Raw genomic sequence first — 19,558 nt, forward strand, 5'->3', positions numbered from 1 at the left:
TCATATTACCCTCTCCCTCTTCTTTTCGAAGATGGATGGCTAACATGATCTCAGTCATACAGATGGAGAGACTTAGGTTCTTGAGAGCCAATTCAATTATAAAATTTTCAGCTATCTGGGATCCATTTTTTGCCTACCTAGATGAGGCCAGGGGCAAATGAATAATTTCCCCCCAGCTGATTTCTCACGGCCCTCATTTGAGACTTAATGTTTAGCACTTTGTACAATAGGCATCCCTTTAATGTTATGTTCCTTTTTTTTCCCTATTTTCTTTTTACACATGTCTGAACTTATATGTTCTTGTTGATTTCATTGTATTTTGAAAATAAATTATTTTTAAAAAGTGTACCCCTTAAACAAACATGGGTGGAAGTGGGGCTGACGGTGGTGGGGCGAACAGGCTGGTGTTCACAGGCTTTAACTTGGAAATGTAGAAAGCGGGATTGATCTTGAGCGTTTTGGGGAGGTACAAGGTGTAGGCCACCGTGTTTACTTTCCTGAGAATCCTGAAGGGTCCAATGAACTTGGACACCAATTTCCTGGATTCCACTGGCAGAGGCAATTCCTGAGTCCACAGCCAGAAGTGTTGCCCAGGCTGCAAAACTGGTCCCTGTCTTCTCTTGCAGCCTTTACTTCAGCCTTCCAGGTAGAAGCCAACAAAATCTCCCTTGCCCTAGTCCATTTCTGCTTGCAGCGGCGAATGAGATCTCCAGCAGGATGAACTTCAGCCACTGCATCCTCAGGGAAGAGTGGCGGAGAATAGTCAAATCGGCATTTGAAAGGAGACATCCCATGCACCGAATGCCATAAAGTGTTGTGGGCAACCTCTGCCCACATCAAGTAGTTACTCCGCTTGTTTGATCTTTCGGAGGCCAGGTATCGTAGGTTACAAGCGGAACAAGTGCTACACACGCCCTTGCACTTCCTCCCTTACCACCATTCAGGGCCCCAGACAGTCCTTCCAGGTGAGGCGACACTTCACCTGTGAGACGACTGGGGTGATATACTGCGTCCGGTGCTCCCGATGTGGCCTTCTATATATTGGCGAGACCCGACACAGACTGAGAGACAGCTTTGCTGAACACTGCACTCTGTCCGCCAGAGAAAGCAGGATCTCCCAGTAGCCACACATTTTAATTCCACATCCCATTCCCATTCTGACATGTCTATCCACTGCCTCCTCTACTGTAAAGATGAAAACCACACTCAGGTTGGAGGAACAACACCTTATATTCCGTCTGGGTAGCCTCCAACCTGATGGCATGAACATCGACTTCTCTAACTTTCGCTAATGCCCCACCTCCCCCTCGTACCCCATCCGTTATTTATTTTTATACACACATTCTTTCTCTCACTCTCCTTTTTCTCCCTCTGTCCCTCTGACTATACCCCTTGCCCATCCTCTGGGTTCTCCGCCCCCCCCTTATCTTTCTCCCCGGACCTCCTGTCCCATGATCCTCTCATATCCCGTTTGCCAATCACCTGTCCAGCTCTTGGCTCCATCCCTCTGCCACCTGTCTTCTCCTATCACTTCGGATCTCCCCCTCCCCCTCCCACTTTCAAATCTGTTACTAACTCTTCCTTCAGTTAGTCCTGACGAAGGGTCTCGGCCTGAAACGTCGACTGTACCTCTTCCTAGGGATGCTGCCTGGCCTGCTGCGTTTACCAGCAGCTTTGATGTGTGGTGATCGTAGGGTACATTCCACATCTTGGTTCATCCACTCCATTTGGCTGTTGGACTGCGGGTGAAACCCAGAGGAAAGACTCTCTGTTGCCCCAATCAGTTTGCAAAACACCTTCCAGAAATGTGATGCGACTTGCTGACCACAATCCAACACACTGTTTACCAGAAAACCATGGACTTGGAGGTGTGCTGCAGGACAATCTTGACCATCTCCTCTGCAGATGGAAATCTGTCCAAGGCAATGAACTTGCAGGCCTTCAAAAAACGATTACAATTACCACAACAATGGTCTTCCCCTTGGAAGGAAGAAGGCCCATGACAAAGTCCATGGAGATGTGAGCCCAGGGTCTTTCCGGAACTGGCAGAGGGTGAAGGAGCCCTTGAGGTTGGGTGGGGGGCTCCTTGTTTTCAGGTGCACACTTCGCATGGTTGCAGTTATTGACTGACCTCCCTTGCCATTCCAGGCCACCAATATCTCCTCTTAATGAACTCAACGGTCCTGGTAATCCCTGGGTGAGATATCAATGTTGATGCATGTCCCCACTGAAGAACCTGAGACCAGATGGGACTAGGAATGAACAGCCAACCCAGAGGACCAGTCTGAGGAATTTCCCCTTGTACCTGGGTCTTTTGAGCAAATGTGTCGATCCCCAAGGGAATTGGCACTATCACCTTGGCTTGGGGCAAAATGGTGGTAGGCTGCTTTTCTTGTTCGGGTTCATCGAGAAGGCATCTGGCTTCTGGTTCTTAGATCCCAATCGATAAGCCAGGATGAAATTAAAACGGTTAATGAAAAGAAACCACCTGGCCTGCCAGGAATTCAGTCTCTTGGCCTCCTGAGTGTAAGCCAGGTTCTTGTGATCTGTCCATATGAGAAAAGGGTTCTTGGCCTCCTTGAGCCAATGATGCCTTTCCTCCAGCGCTAACTTGACCGCAAGCAGCTCTCTATTTCCAATGTCGTAATTCACCTTTGCCGGGGACAGTCGCCTGGAAATGAATGTACACGGGTGCAGTTTATTGTCCAAAGGTGTCTGTTGGGACAACACTGCACCCATTCCGATGTCCGAGGCATCCATTTCCATGACGAAGGGAAGGCCTGGGTTAGGTGCGACCAAAATGGGAGCTGTCGTGAACCGCTGTTTGAGCTCTGCAAAAGCGGCCTCCGCTTTGGTAGTCCAAACTATAGGGCCCAGGGATCTCTTGGTTAGTGCCATCAGCGGAGCCGCCAATGAGCTGAAGTTTTAACTAGGAGGGAGGAGTGTCATGTATTTAATATTCCATTAATATTTGAGTAATCTTTGTGTGTGTATGTGTCTGTGTATATAAATATATATATATAGTTTAATTAAGAATTCTTGTTTGAATAAGAAATTATAGGTTATATGTAAAAATACATTAATTGGATACATCATCATGCGATCACATTATATGTGCTTGCCTTGCTTAAAGTAAAAGATGGAGTTAAACATGCATTCCCGGATTCCCTGTGTTTTCTTTGAATTAACTTAATGTATTGAAGCTACAAAACATAACAGTAAGATTTTTTTTTATAATTGCAGATACTCCTCAGCTGAAATTAGGAGGCAGTGTTTTCAGCAAACAAACCCGACAGCCATCAATTATCAATGGCATACAATTGGCTCTGGCTCTGTATCGTTTCAGATAGTAAGTACAGGAATTTCCACTTTATAATCATTTCTCTTCTGTTCATTTTGCCAACTGCAGTAAGTATAGATATTTCTTACCAAACTTCTTAGCATACTGAGCAAAGTAAAAAATCTGCAAATGAAAACCATGTCAAAGTCCAAAGCCTGAAGATAATGAAGAACTTTAATCCCTTCCGTAGATTTGAGAAATTGAAACCACCTATCTGTCCAGTGCAGAGCGGAATTACAGTTTTGGGAGCTCTGCAATTATTCATTTCACCAAACTGATAGCATACAAAACTTTGAAATGAATAAAGGTCTTGCAAATTTCCAAAACAAAAGCAAAGTTTGTTTGTAAAATGAGTGTGAAGCATTCTGAAGTGTGAAGAAGATAGTGAATAGAATTCAGCTGGCTGGAGGAAATCAAAGACACATGGCAGATTTCAGAACCAGAATTAGGTTTACTATCATTTGCATGTCTCATTTTGCAACAGCAGTACTTTGCAATACATAATAATTATTAAAAGAAAACTATAAATTACAACAAGAAGTATATATAAAAATTAAATAAGTACTGTAAAAAGAGAGGAAAAAGTAGTGAAGTAGTGTTCATTGTTTGTTGAAAAATCTGATGGGGAGGGAAAGAAGCTGTTCCTGGAACATTGAGTGTGTGTCTTCAGTCTCCTATACTGCTTCTGATGGTCCTTAATTATGATTGCCTCCTTTTTGTGGCATAACCTTTTGAAGGTGTCCTTGATGCTGGGGAGGCTTGTGCCCATGATGGAGTTGGCTGAGTTTAGAACTTTCTGCAGCTTGTTCTGAACCTGTGCAGTGTCCCCTCCATACCAGATGGTGATGCAACCAGTTAGAATGCTCTCCACGGTACATCTGTGGAAATTTGTGAGAGTCTTTGGTGTCATACCATGTCTCCTCAAACTCCAAATGAAATAAAGCTGCTGTCATGCCTTCTTTATAATTGCATCAATATGTTGGGCCCAGGATAGATCCTCAGAGATGCTGATACTCAGGAACTTAAAACTGCTCACCTTTTCCACTGATGATTCCTCGATGGGGACTGGTGTGTTTTACCTTGACTTCCCCTTACTAAAGTCCACAATGATTTTGTTGGCCTTTCTGACATTGAGTGCAAGGTTGTTAGTGCAACAGCACTCAACCAGCTGATCTAGTTTGCTCCTGTAAGCCTCCTCATCACCATCTAAAATTTTGCCAATTGTGTCATTGGCAAATTTGTAGATGGTGTTTGAGCTATGCCTAGCCACACAATCATGGGTATAAAGGGAGTAGAGTAGTGGGCTAAGCAGGCATCCTTGAGGTATGCCAGCTTTGATTGTCTATGAGGAGGAGATGTTGTTTCCAATCCGCACCGACTGTGGTTCCCCCATGAAGGAAATCAAGAATCCATTTGCAGAGGGAGATACCGAGGTTTTAGAACTTGTTGATTAGAACCAAGGGTATGGATTGTAGTGAAAACTGAGCTGTAATCAACAAACAGTAGCCTGACGTAGGTTTTACTATTGTCCAGGTGATCTAAAGCAGAGGGGAGAGCCAGTGAGATTACATCCGCTGTAGACCGATTGTGGGGATAGGTGAATTGCATTAGGTCCAGTTCAGTGCTTAGGCAGGAGTTATTCTGGCCATGACCAACCTCTCAAAGCACTTCATTACAGTAGATGTGAGTGCAACTGGACAATAGTCATTAAGACAGCTCACCCTGCTCTTCTTGGGCACTGGTATGATTGTCACCCTTTCAAAGAATTAGGAACTTCGACTGCAATAGCAAAAGATTGAAGATGTCCTGTGCATTCCCGCCAGATGGTTGACACAGGTTTTCTTTGTCCTTACCAAGAATGTCGCCAGGGCCAGATGCTTTGCGAGTGTTCACCCTCTTGAAAGATGTTCTGATGTTGACCTCCGAGACAGCGATCACAGGGTAACCCGATGCTGTAGGGATTCACACAAATGCAGTTTTCAAAAGTTCAAAGGTACAATTTAATGTCAGAGAAATGTATAAAATATACATCCTGAAATGCTTTTTCTTTGCAACCATCCATGAAAACAGAGGAGTGCTCCAAAGAATGAACAACAGTTAAATGTTAGAACCCCAAAGCCCCCCCCCGCCAGCTCCCCCCTCCCGTGGCAGCGAGCAACAATCCCCCCTCCCCCCACTGGCAAAAAAAAGCATTGGCACCTGCCACCGAGCATGCAAGTGTGAGCAAAGCAATAGCAAAGACACAGACTTGCAGTTACCCCAAAGACGTCGCATTTCACCTGGTATTCAACATATTGCAGGTTCTATATCTTCCTAATAAGGGAGAAGGAGGTGTCTTCATTTTCACGGCGAGCGGAGAGACATAACAAACAGCTCGCTGGTTTATGATAAAAGTCCGTTACGTCGCTTTCATTGAGCTCTGTGCCTGAAGATCGCAAAGATCCCGGGTCTCCAGGTACACAGCTGCAGATATTTCAACTCCCCTGTCGACACACGGGTACCCTGTCCCAACACCGACCCTCGATCCACCTGTCTCTACAGCCCCAAGATCCGAATTGGAGCTGGACTCCTGGACCAAGCCTTTGGTGTGCTGAACAACGGCCAGTTATGGAACCCTGAGAGTGGGTCCCATTCCCATAAAGAACCGTAGTCAGCATTTTCTTCTCCCTTTCAAAGCATGCATAAAAGGCATTGAACTTATCTGGGAGTAAAGTGTTACAGCCATTCTTGATGTTAGGTTTCGCTTAGTAGGAAGTGATGGCCTGCAAGCCCAGCCAGAGATGATGTGAATGTAGAGAAGTAATATATTATCAAAAGGACACAATTTTAAAATAAATACAAGGACACAGACACCAAAGTCAAAGTCAAGTTTATTGTTATATGCACAAGTGCATGAGTACAATGAAAAACTTACTTGAAGCAGCACTTCAAGCATATAGCATCACATAGCAGCATTCGCAGGAAACAAAATATAAATTGGACATAAATTAGTCACAGATTTTACAAGAAAAAACACAGTTAGAACCAACAAAAATGAAATCCATTTCCATGCAAAGTGGTCAGAGTGATCATCATGTCAGTAAGCTCCAGTGGCGATTAGGACATTGTCGTTGGTTCAGGAACTGAATGGTTGCAGGGAAGTAGCTGTGTATGGACATATGGATATTGGTAATGGTGGAGGGGGATGTGCCCATATACAGGGTATATGATCCAGGAGTATACATGCACAGATTGTTAAAAGTGCCTGCGCAGCCTCAGAAGATATTTAATTAAAAAAAGCATATGGGATCCTGGGTGAGAAATGGGCACCAACAGTATAAGAGTAAAGAAATCATGTAAGCTCTTGAAGACACTGGTTTGGTTTGACCAAAACAGAAGTAGTGTGTTTCCCACTTGTGGGCACCATAAAGAAACACGTGAAAGACATAGGGACCTACTTTAGGTTTTTTTTATTTTCAACTACATCTCTACACTCAACACGACCATACTCTCAGTTCTAATGAATAAACACCACAACCTGGGTCCCTCAACCTCCCTCTGCAGCTGGATCCTTAGCCCCCTCATCGGGAGACACAGCCTGTGCCAATCAGAAGTAACGTCTATGCTCGCTGACAATCAGCACTGGCTCACTTCAAGGATACGTGCTTAGCCTACGGCTCTACTCTTTCTATGTCCATGAGTGTGCGGCTAGGCACAGATCAAATGCCATCCATAATTTGCCTATTATACAGCTATTGGTGGTGGTGGTGACAAGGAGATGTACAGCAGCGAAATAGATCAGCTGGTTGAGTTGTGTCGCAGAAGCAGCCTTGATTCCAACATCATTAAGACCGAGGAATTGATGGTGGACTTCAGGAAGGGGAAATCGAGGGAACACACACCAGTCCTCATTGAGGGATCAGCAGCAGAAAGAGTGAGCAGTTTCAAGTTCCTGGGTGTCAACATCTCTGAAGATATATTCTGGGCCCAACATATTGATGCAATTACATAGAAGACACAACAGCTATATTTCATTCGGAGTTTGAGGAGAATTGGTATGTCACCTAAGGCAAATTTCCACAGATGGACCATGGAGAGCATTCTAGCTGGTTGTATCACCGTCTGGTATGGAGGGGCAACTGCACAGGATCAGAAGAAGGTGCAGAAAGTTGTAAATTAAGCCAGCTCCATGATGGGCACTGACCTCCCCAGCATTCAGGGCACCTTCAAAATGCAATGCCTTAAATAGGTGGCATCCATCATGAAGGGTCCCATCACCCAGGACAAGTGCTCTTCTCATTTCTACCATCAAAGAGCAGTTACAGGATCCTAAAGATGCATACACAATGTTTCAGGAGCAGCTTCTTCCCCTGCACCATCAGATTTCTGAACAGTAAATGAACCCATGAACGCGACCTCACTACCTCCCCCTTTCTTTTTGCAATATTTATTTAATTTTCTTTCTTTATATATACTACTTACTTTAGTTTATAGTTTTATTATTAAGTATTGCAATGTACTGCTGCAGTAAAACAACAAATTTCATGACATATGCCAGTGATATTAATTCTGATTCTGAGTGTGCGGAAGATTCTGTAATGGTTGTAGACTAGAGTCAACAGAGAAGTTTCAGAAGGGATCCGACTGAACCTTTTAAGATCCTGAGGTGGTGAGGCAGAGTAAAGGGAAAGAACCTCTTCACAACTACGAGACATTGATTAAAGGTAATTTACCAGGGGACATGAGGAAGAACTTCTGTGCTGTGAGTGGCTAGGGCCTTGAAAGTCCTTTCGGAGAATAGCAGAAGCAGACTGAGTTGTGGCATTGAGAAGGGAACTAGATAAAGAGGTGTGAAGAAATAAAAAGAGCAGTGTTATGGTACAGGGCAACGATGAGACACAGTGATATATTTCCAACTCAGGTCTGGATTTGGAGGTGTACCTGCAATTGTGATGTTACTCTGCATCTATTGTCCTTGTCCTTCTAGTAGTAGGTTTCATGAATGGAGAGAGTTGGAAAAACTGCGGTGAGATGCCACTTCATTCTTTAGAGAGTCTGTGTTGTGATTTTTCTTGTAACACAAAGCCACATCTACACATGCACCAAGAACCATGAGTTGAAAAGAAATAAACTCAGCATTCTTTGTTTACTATTTTTTCACACACGGTAAATTCTGTGAGAATGAATTTATTCTGTATCACAAAGTTTTGCGTGGTAGTTTGCAAATTCTGTAACTCCTTTACCCATGGGCTTTCAAGCTACAGGAACCAGTGAAAATATGAGAAATTTCACTTTTAATATTCCAAGGCTTAGGAATTTATCCAATTTATATGAAAACAAAGTCTGTAGCAGCTTGAAAGAAGCTTCCTCTTCTCTTCTCTCTGTTCAAAAACCCATGCAATTAGATTTAGACTGTCTATGGAGGAAGGATTGAATGTTATTCCATTTGTCTTTGTCACATCTGATTGACAAAGGGAGATAAAATAACTGCAAACAAAAATGGCCAATCTTTGAGACAGCTGCTCCAAGTAAAAAGACAATAATGGTACTATCACTGTTGGCAAAGCCCCTGGCTGAAGGACGGGTAATTGAACTTGAGTTATGTATTTTTGATGACTTTTGAGGGAAAATGGATGTGGATGTAAGTGAGGTGTGAATAGGACTTGGATTATGTCACTTCTCACACTGATGACCGTGCAAAATATTCATTACACAGTTTTACACTTCCACAGCGGTCCTTTGGGTGACATACCTAAAGAGCATAAGAAGTAGGAGCAGGAGTGGGCTAACTACCCGTCGAGCCTGCTCCACCATTTTATAAGATCATAGCTGATGTGACCATTGATTCAGGTCCACCTACCTGCCTTTTCCCACTAACCCTTAGTTCCCTTTCTATGCAAAAATCTATCTAACTGTGTCTTTAATATGTTTAATGTTTAATCTCTTCACCATTTACACCTCGGACTTCAACTACTGCACAGAGTCTTGCTATCTTCAGAAGTTTTCGGATGACTCTGCCATAGTTGGATGCGTCAGCAAGGGAGATGAGGTTGAGTACAGGGCTACGGTAGGAAACTTTGTCATATGGTGTGAGCAGAATTATCTGCAGCTTAATGTGAAAAAGACTAAGGAGCTGGTGGTAGACCTGAGGAGAGTTAAGGTACCAGTGACCCCTGTTTCCATCCAGGAGGTCAGTGTGGACATGGTGGAGGATTACAAATACCTGGGGATACGAATTGACAATAAACTGGACTGGTCAAAGAACACTGAGGCTGTCTACAAGAAGGGTCAGAGCTGTCTCTACTTCCTGAGGAGACTGAGGTCCTTTAACATCTGCCGGATGATGCTGAGGATGTTCTACGAGTCTGTGGTGGCCAGTGCTATCATGTTTGCTGTTGTGTGCTGGGGCAGCAGGTTGAGGGTAGCAGACACCAACAGAATCAACAAACTCATTTGTAAGGCCAGTGATGTTGTGGGGTTGGAACTGGACTCTCTTACGGTGGTGTCTGAAAAGAGGATGCTGTCCAAGTTGCATGCCATCTTGGACAATGTCTCCCATCCACTACATAATGTACTGTTTGGGCACAGGAGTACATTCAGCCAGAGACTCATTCCACCGAGATGTAGCACAGAGCATCATAGAAAGTCATTCCTGCCTGTGGCCATCAAACTTTACAACTCCTCCCTTGGAGGGTCAGACACCCTGAGCCGATAGGCTAGTCCTGGATTTATTTCATAATTTACTGGCATAATCTACATATTACTATTTAACTATTTATGGTTTTATTACTATTTATTATTTATGGTGCAACTGTAACAAAAACCAATTTCCCCCTGGGATCAATAAAGTATGACTCTGACTATGAGGCAGCTTCTACTGTTTCCCTGGGCAGAGAATTCACTACGCTCTGTGGAAAAGATCCTATATCTATTGCCCTGAATCTTGAGGCTATATCCCCGAGTTCTAGTTTCACCTCAGAATGGAAACAATTCTCCTGCCTCTATCTTATCTATCTTTTTCAAAATTTTATAAAATCTCTTCTCATTTTTCTGTTGCAGGCCCAGCACCAATCTCTGCAGCACTCCACTCCCCGCTGACTGCCAACCAGAAAAACACCCTTTTCTCCCAAATCTCTTCCTTCTATTGATTAACCTATCCTCTGTCCATGCTGATACATTCTCCCCAACTCCATTCATCCTTATAAGTCTTTCATGCAGCACCTTATCAAACTCCTTCTGCAAACTCCGGTATCCACTGTGCTAACTATATCCTCAAAGAACTCCAATAAGTTTGTCATACGCCTACACTTGCAACCTGAGTCAAGTCATTCTACAAAGGTACAGAGGAAAGAATTGAAAATAGCAGGGATGGGGGTATTGGGAATCAGTTCTTTGACCTTTCCTGTGATGATACTTGAGCTCACTTTCAGTTCATTTGGAGACAGATAACACGTTTTGCATCATTCCTTTAATGCAGTGTAGGAGGTGGTATGTAGGAAAGGCTTTCTACTTTTGTACTGGCATGTGAAGATAAAATTTTGCCATTTATGCGGAGGAAAAGTGAGCAGACAGTCCTGTACACACAAATAAACATGCTCGATTCTCCTCTATGTGGCCTTGCAGGACTAGTTCCAGACAATTCAATGGGTAGAGCTCCAAAATATATTTGGTTTATCAGAGCATCTCTGACAATATAGGATGAAGCATCTGGATCAAGACCATTGTCAATTTTAAATGCTAATAGAGACCTTGGACAGAATGGGCCTGTTTCTGTGCTGTCTAACTCTGTGACAATAGCCTTTCTTGCACATCATGGGCAAGCATCAGCGTCTCACTGATGATCACAATTTTTGGGTCATTCATCTCCAGAACTTATGGATTTAGCCAAAGGCTTTTGAAAATAGTAGCAATGAAATTTTGTCCAAAATTGCTTCAACATACAGTTAAATGTGTTAAGAATTAGTTTGGTGCTTATACTTATCTACATTTTCCAGCTTTTGTAAAAACTTACCTTGACAGTTTTTGTAAACTATGAACTTTCCATTTTCAGCTAACACACACTCTCTGTTCCTTTCCCATTTCTGCTGTCCAGCTGGGTACATTGTCCCTTTTATTTTCTCAGACCGTTTCGCTGAACACCTACGCTCTGTCTGCCAGAGAAAGCAGGGTCTCCCAGTGGCCACACATTTTAATTCTACGTCCCATTCCCATTCTGATATGTCTATCCACGGCCTCCTCTACTGTAAAGATGAAGCCACACTCAGACTGGAGGAACAACATCTTATATTCCGTCTGGGTAGCCTCCAACCTGATGGCATGAACATTGACTTCTCTAACTTCTGTTAATGCCCCACCTCCTCCTCATACCCTATCCGTTATTGCCCATCCTCTGGGCTTCCCCCCTCCCCCTTTCTTTCTCCCTAGGCCTCCCGTCCCATGATCCTCTCATATCCCTTTTGCCAATCAACTGTCCAGCTCTTGGCTCCAACCCTCCCCCTCCTGTCTTCTCCTATCATTTTGGATCTTCCCCTCCCCCTCCCACTTTCAAATCTCTTACTAGCTCTTCTTTCAGTTAGTCCTGACGAAGGGTCTCGGCCCAAAACGTCGACTGTACCTCTTCCTAGAGATGCTGCCCGGCCTGCTGCGTTCACTAGCAACTTTTATGTGTGTTGCTTGTCCCTTTGTTCATTGCTTCCACCTTCTTCTCCTACTCAGCCATCCACCTATCCCCAATATCGTTGTTATTGAATCAGAATGATAGAACAGTACAGCACAACACAGGTCCTACAGCCACTACGTTGTCCTGAACTTTTAACCTGCTCCAAGTTCAATCTATCCGTTCTCTCCTACATGGCCCTCTATTTTTCTTTCGGCCATGTGCCTATCTAAGCATCTTTCACATGTCCTTAATATACCTGTCTCTACCAACAACCACAGCAGGACATTCTGCCTAGCTGTCCACTGTCACTGTGTCTCTTACCATCTTGTACATCTCTATCAAGTCACCTCTTATCCTCCTTCACTCCAAAGAGAAAAGCCCTAGCTTGCTCTACCTATCTTCATTATGACACACTCTCTAATCCAGGCACCATCCTGGTTAATCTCCTCTGCACCCTCTCTAAACCTTCGACATTCTTCCTATGAGGTGACCAGAACTGAACACAACAAGGGTGGTCTAATTAGTTTTATCGAGAAACAATATTACATCATGGTGCTTTAACTCAATTACCTCCGCCCCCCACCCCCCCCCAAACTAATGAAGGCCAATACACTATATGCTTTCTTAACCACCCTATCAACAACACTTCATGTTCTGTCTGGGTAGCCTCCAACATGATGACATGATCACAGATTTCTTTAACTTCTGGCAATTTCTACCCCCCTCCCCCTTTTCTTGCTTACCATTCTCCATTCTGAATCCTCTCTAACCTAAGAAGTTATCTATTGAGCAATGCCTACCTTCCAGACTTCTATGTAAAATTTCCACACCACTCTTTGCAACATCTCACTGTCCCGGTTGTCTGATTCTCTGTTGCTAGAGGCTAATTTTTATTTTCTCTTTTTCTCTCTCTATCTCTCTTCCATCCTTTATCCCTGTCCTTTCCTCTTTTTTACCCTTCCTCCACCCCTTCCTCTCTCAATGCAGATCTCTCTTCTTCCTCTTCTCAGATCACTGTGATTATAATTGAACAATGATGTTGCTGATGCCTGAATGATCTTCTCCCTATCCTTAGCTGCCTCTCTTTGTTTCTCTTTTCACCTTCCTCTCATCTGCTCTCATCTCTCTGACACAATCACGTTTGTAATTTTGACACCTGCTCCATCTCTAGCTTTTATTTTGCTGTCTCTTTCCATAACTGTTTCTTTCAATTCTGTTTGCTTTCTGTGGTCGCGTCTATGATGTTTTCAAAATCTATCACTTCCTCACATTGGCGGCAATCAGTACCTGAACGAATGAAGTTGCAGCAGAGAGAAAACTGCAGATGGTTCCAACCCAAAATACATCAGAAAGAGGAGTAGATCTGATAGCACTTCATAATACAGTATCTCTAAAAAATAAAGGTGCTTTTTTAAAAAAAAAATTTGGATTGAGAATGTGAAGCAGAACGGGAAAACTTTGCATCAGACAAAAATAAAGAAAGGAAAGAGAACAGGAAGTGCAGTTAGAAGGATGCAGCAATACTCATTGCTATAAAAATGTTTTAAGAGTTTCCACTTAACCAAGAGCTGGAAGTTGTAAAAATGAAAAATTAAGGTTTCATTCAGAATATGCAGAAGCAGAGAACCAAACCAGTGAAATGGAACACAATTAAGCACAATGTGAGTGTGTGAAAAATAGAGAAGTACCAATTAAATGTGCAAAATTATGGGCCACAGATCCCACAGACAAAGGACAGATGGATGTTCCTGAAATTTTGACTGGATCGTTTCAGTACGTCAGAGCTAAAGATCATAAGACATAGGAGTATAATTAGGCCATTTGGCCCATCGAGTCTGCTCTGCCATTCCATCATGGCTGACTTATTATTATCTCTCTCAAACCCCATTTTCCTGCCTTCACCCTGTAATCTTTGATGCTCTTACTAATCAAGAAACTAACATCCTCTGTTTTAAATGTACCCAATGACTTGGCCTTCACAGCCATCTATGAAGTGAATTCCACAGATTCACCACACTCTGGCTAAAGAAATTCCTCCTCATCTCTGTTCTAAAGGGATATCCATCTATTCTGAGACAGTGTCCTCTGGTCGTAGACTCCACCATTATAGAAACATCCTCTACGCATCCGCTCTATCTGGACTTTTTAATATTCAATAGGTTTCATTCTTCGAAACTCCAGCAAGTATAGGCACAAAGCCATCAAAGTTCCTAGGTGTCAACATCTCTGAGGATCTACCTGGACCCGGCGTACTGATGTAATTACAAAAAGGCATGACGGCAGCTATTTCATTGAGAGTTTGAGGTGAATTGGTATGTTATCAAAGACACTTGCAAATTTCTGTAGATGTATCACAGAGAGCATTTTAACTGGCTGCGTCACCACCTGTTTTGGAGGGGCCACTGCACAGGATTGGAAAAAGCTGCAGAAAGTTGTAAACTCGGTTAGCTCTATCATGGGCACTGGCCTCCACAGTGTCCTGGACACTGTCAAAAGGCGATGCTTCAGAAAGGCGGCATCCATCATTAAGGACCCCTATCACCCCGAACATGTGAACATGCCCTCTTCTTATTGCTACTGTCAAGGAGGAGATACAGGAGCCAGAAACCACACTCTGCATTTCAGGAACAGCTTCTTCCCCTTCACCATCAGATTTCTGAATGGTCTATGAAACTCATGAACACTACCTCACTATTTTCCCCTCTCCTTTAGCAATCCTTATTTAATCTTTTTTTGTATTTATTGTAATTTATAGTTTTTTATTATTATGTATTGCAATGTTCTGCTGCCACAAAACAACAAATTTCATGACATATGCTAGTGAAATTAAACCTGATCTGAAATGTTCCTCGTGCATTGTATTAAAGACAACAACGGTTGCACTTGATATGGGAGAGGCACGAGAACCAGAGAAAAACAAAGAGCTTGTAAATGAGGCTTGAAAGTGATTCAGATCCTAGAAAAACTGATGCTATCATCTTGAGGAAAAATAATTCATCATCTGTCACCTGAACCTTTTTTTTTCAGTACAACATAATCTTTTCATTTGTTTTTTCTAAAATAACCTGAACATACAGTGACTGCTTCAACAAGGTTTGGAAAAGTAGTGTTTTCTTCTGAGAATAATTTCAATGAAGGGCTTAGCTGATAGCATTGCAGATCAATTGAGCAATATAAAAGAAATGCTTAAGTTTCAAAGGTGAACCAAACCAGTCCAAAATTTTGATTTGTGCATGGCAGCTCGGCAAAATCTCATTTTCACAGTAATTAGAGAGCATTGTTTTAAGTGGCATGTGTTTTTGGAGTATGGATATGAATGTTGTTACTGTATATGAGGCAATGACAAACAAAGCACTGCAGAAAGCAAAATCTTTGCTATCCAAGTCCTTCAGACATTGAATATTGTCATAAGGTTGAAGGGAAAGCAACGTGATCTCTTGCAAAGCACGAGACCTGATCTCAGTCTTCAGTTTTCTGCCTAGATGTGGATTAAGATGGCCCACTTAACACACTTTAGACAGTTTGTTTTGCTTTCCCACTGCTCATCACTTGCCAGTTGGTTACTGTATAATTTAGACAGTACAACAGCATAGTCTTGTTTCATTCAATCAAAACATGATAGATTGTTTTGCTATGTTTAGGACCAGAATATTTAAGGTGAAATAATACTGACTTCCTATATTTTGTACAACGATTGGTGATGTCACTTCCTGAGCTTGCAGCTGCTTATCTCAGATATATTTCGATTTACTTGCATGTGGTTTTGCATGCGGCAGGAAGAATGATTTTGTAACTACTACTTCTTCTCGCAGACTTCACTGAGTAAGGTTTTTATTAGCTTGAAGACGCCATTTTATGAAGGTAGACATTTCCACTCACTTATCAGGTATGAAACATTCTGCCAATTGCAGATAGTTAATGCAACCTTAATTTTAAGCGGTCTTCAGAAGTACTTACGTGTTTTGATGCCATATAGAAGCTATCTTCTCTGTTTCATATCCCTGAGCTGGTCTAATATTAACCTTCCTTTATACTGTGAAAGCAATGCTGCAAAAAAACATATGTTAAATGATCTCTCATCATTCTTTGAGTTTATTGTGGTGTATGTTAAGGCGAGTTACATTTAACTGTGCTTCACAATTTTGTCTGAACATTAAAATGATCAGCTACTGTTGGAAATCAATTGATTTGCTCTTGACAATATGTTAATTTACTTATTTTTGAAACAACTGATTAAATGCAACTTCTCGACTGCGGTTACAAGAGCAGTACTTAAAATTCAAAATGAAAGCATGTTTATCAATGTTGCTGTTTAAAGGCCAGGTCTTAAAACTACTTGATTTTTTCCACATGATTTCTACTTAGTGCAATTTGAATTCCTTGATATATTTAATAATTCTGAATTAGATTGACAGAGCAGAACTTAAAATAGTTGCAAACTATAATGGTGTTGAGGATATTTACCGTAAGGAAACTGCCCAATGTGTATGTTGCTTGATTTGGCTTGAGAAATGCAGGCCATTGGATGGAACATTTTGGTGATCAAGGAAAGAGTCGATAGACAGAAAAGATCTAAAGGTGAAAGAAGGAGTTTATAAGCATGCTTTCAAAGACAGAATTCATGAAAACAAAACTGTATCCCATTACCCTTCTATTAATTTTGGAAACGATATAGGATTTGCTCTCCTTCCATAGTATAACCCATTGATTATATCTGTTTCACAGTTGGTGAAAACTTACAAGAGAGATGAATTTAACTTTCTATTTCTAAATTGAATACTGCTTTACCAAGTTAGACCAGAGTTCTCTTGTAAGTTTGGTTAGAAGATAATTGTAATAAATGTGAAAGATGAAATATGTAAATAGAATGGTTATCCGTGGGCTGTAAAACAAGGTCTGGGGACAGATTATTCTGCTATATGACTGACTGACTGAATTGAAAATAATATTGAAGATAATATTTTGTTTTTATTGTACAAATATACATTTAAACGACTAGTTCTGAAGAAGGGTCTTGGCCTGAAATGTTGGCTGTTTATTCATTTGCATCGATGCTGCCTGACCTGCTGAGTTCCTCCAGCATTTTCTGTGTGCCCCTTTGGATTTCTAGCAACTGCAGACTTCCTCCTGTTTATTATATTTCATACTTTGCATTTCTGATTGTATGATTAATAAATTGGACAGAGTGCTCAATTCCTTTCCCCTTATTAGAGGTGAATAAAACTAGTGGATATTGATCTAGGATGAGGGATCTGAGATGTGGAGGTAATTTGAGGGGAACCCTTTTCACCCAGTGTTCCTGGAGTGAGTACTGCTGGATAAGATGGTAGAAACAAAGTCATTGACAGCATTTAAAAGATGTCTAGATGAGTACTTGAATTGCCTAGGCATTGACAGCTATGGGACCAGGTGCTGGAATATGCATCTGATGTATTCAAGAAACCTAGAAGCCCCAGTGCTCTACTGCAAGCCACAGAGGTCTGCAGAGCTCATGAAACAAAATCGAAAGACATAAGCAGTTATGTTTTAAATCAATGATTTTTCATAGTAAATGGGCCATTGGTTGCCTTCAGCATCTCTCAGGATCTTTTGAGTGCTGATCTATGTATTTCAGGACTGGCTAAAGTAATTATTGATTTGCCTGATAATTATTGGTGGGTTAAACAATTTGTATGGGATGCTACTTATATTATAAATTATACCATAATTTATGTTGCTTTGGTATCCTTCATGTGCAGATTGTACTGAAAAGAAAAGTCCACTGCAGCCCAATAAGAATTCCTGCCTAATCTCAGTGTATTGCGCTTGACTGCAATAGGCCCATTTCTTCCCAGTGGAAATGCTTGTACCTGATATTCAGAGTACTGAAATTGCATTGGAAAATTTGTGGTATCATTAGGCAAGTAGAAAATGAGGTTGTGTTTCCTGATGACCATTGTCTTAGACTGATTGATCAGCTGGTAAATTTGGCTCAGCAATGGAGGTGGAATTTAAGTGACAAGTGTGATGTGATGCATTTGGGATATCAGACTGTGGTAAATCAAGGCAGCTGGACTTGCTGTGTTGTCTAGAATAACGTTTCGTCATTCATCCGAGAGGCATCTTCAGTTCTGATCCATGGTGGGTAGTTTTCCGGCTTATAAACTCTGTGAGTTGTTTAAAGGTATAGCAATCCCATGAGGAACGTTAAGAGCCGTAGAGGTAATAAGAGGGACATGAGTCTTATCTTTACACGAATGGAAGTATGAATTGTGGAGACACCAGGGTAGAGATGTTAGGACTGCAATGTAAGTAGCTGATAGTAGATGCACACATTTTGCACAGGGAGAACAGGTGGTTTGAAAGAAGGTTAAAGAAGCCATCTCTGTCAAACTGGAAAACCCGTCCCTGAACAGAGCGGGTGAGGGACGGGTAACACCACCTATCAGCTACTTACAGAGCAGTCCTAACATCTCTACCTCAGTGTCTCCACAACAGTTCAGACTTCCATTCATGCAAAGATAAGACTAATGGCCCTCTCATTACCTCTACCACTCTTAATGACACCCATGTGATTGCTATACCTTCAAACAACTCACAGACTTTATAAGCCGGAAACTACGCACCATGGATCAGAACTGAAGAAGCCTCTCGGATGAGTGGCAAAACGTCCTTTAAGCAACACAGCAAGACCAGTTGCCTTGATTTACTGCTGCTTGATATACAATGATGACTTTGGATGACTGAGAACCTTCATGATGCATTTGGGAACTTATTTAAGGATAGGACAATCACAATGTCCGAGGAGAAAAGGGACCTCAGTGTACAAGTCTGAAGATCCCTGAAAATGGCAGCACAGTGGTAGTTTAAAAAAAGGCATATACAGTATATTGCTTGCCTTCATTAGCATAGGACATAAAATATAAAGGCAGGGAAGTTATGGTACACACAAACACAAGGAAATCTGCAGATGCTGGAAATTCAAGCAACACACACAAAAAATGCTGGTGAACGCAGCAGGCCAGGCAGCATCTATAGGAAGAGGTACAGTCAACGTTTCGGGCTGAGACCCTTTGTCAGGACTAACTGAAAGAAGAGATAGTAAGAGATTTGAAAGTGGGAGGGGGAGAGGGAGATCCGAAATGATAGGAGAATTCAGGAGGGGGAGGGATGGAGCTAAGAGCTGGAAAGTTGATTGGCAAAAGGGATACGAAGCTGGAGAAGGGGGAGGATCATGGGACGGGAGGCCTAGGGAGAAAGAGAGGGGGAGGGGGGAACACCCAGAGGATGGGCAAGGAGTTATAGTGAGAGGGACAGGGGGAGAAAAAAGAGAGGCAAAAAAGGGGGGAAAGAAAAAATAATAAATAAAGAAAGAAATAAGGGATGGGGTATGGTACAGCTTTGTAAAATGTTGGTGAAGCCACATCTAGAATATTACGTGCTCTCTGGTGTTGCCACAGTTTAGAAAGGATGTAAGTGCTTCAGCGAGGATGCCGAGATGATTGACTGGGGTGTTACCTATGATGGAGTGTCTTCGTTAAAAGGAGAGAGAGAGTGACTGAATAGACAGTGCTTGTTTCCATGGAGCCGAGAAGACCGAG

The 19,558-nt window shown here is 42.2% G+C and overlaps 1 protein-coding gene across 5 annotated transcripts in view; it reads left to right on the plus strand.

Annotated features, from left to right (window-relative positions):
- dock8 (dedicator of cytokinesis 8) overlaps nucleotides 1-19,558 on the plus strand; it is a 258,252-nt gene that overhangs the window by 49,262 nt on the left and 189,432 nt on the right. For 4 of the 5 annotated variants that reach the window (XM_063068960.1, XM_063068961.1, XM_063068962.1 and 1 more), the window contains exon 2: nucleotides 3,244-3,349. In XM_063068960.1, coding sequence (XP_062925030.1) covers nucleotides 3,244-3,349 — 106 coding nt within the window. Of the gene's footprint in view, nucleotides 1-3,243; nucleotides 3,350-15,739; nucleotides 15,865-19,558 lie in introns of those variants that run through there. The other variant, XM_063068964.1, reaches the window with a different exon arrangement.

This window comes from Mobula hypostoma, chromosome 16 (genome assembly GCF_963921235.1).
Source record: "Mobula hypostoma chromosome 16, sMobHyp1.1, whole genome shotgun sequence".
Lineage (NCBI taxonomy): Eukaryota > Metazoa > Chordata > Chondrichthyes > Myliobatiformes > Myliobatidae > Mobula > Mobula hypostoma.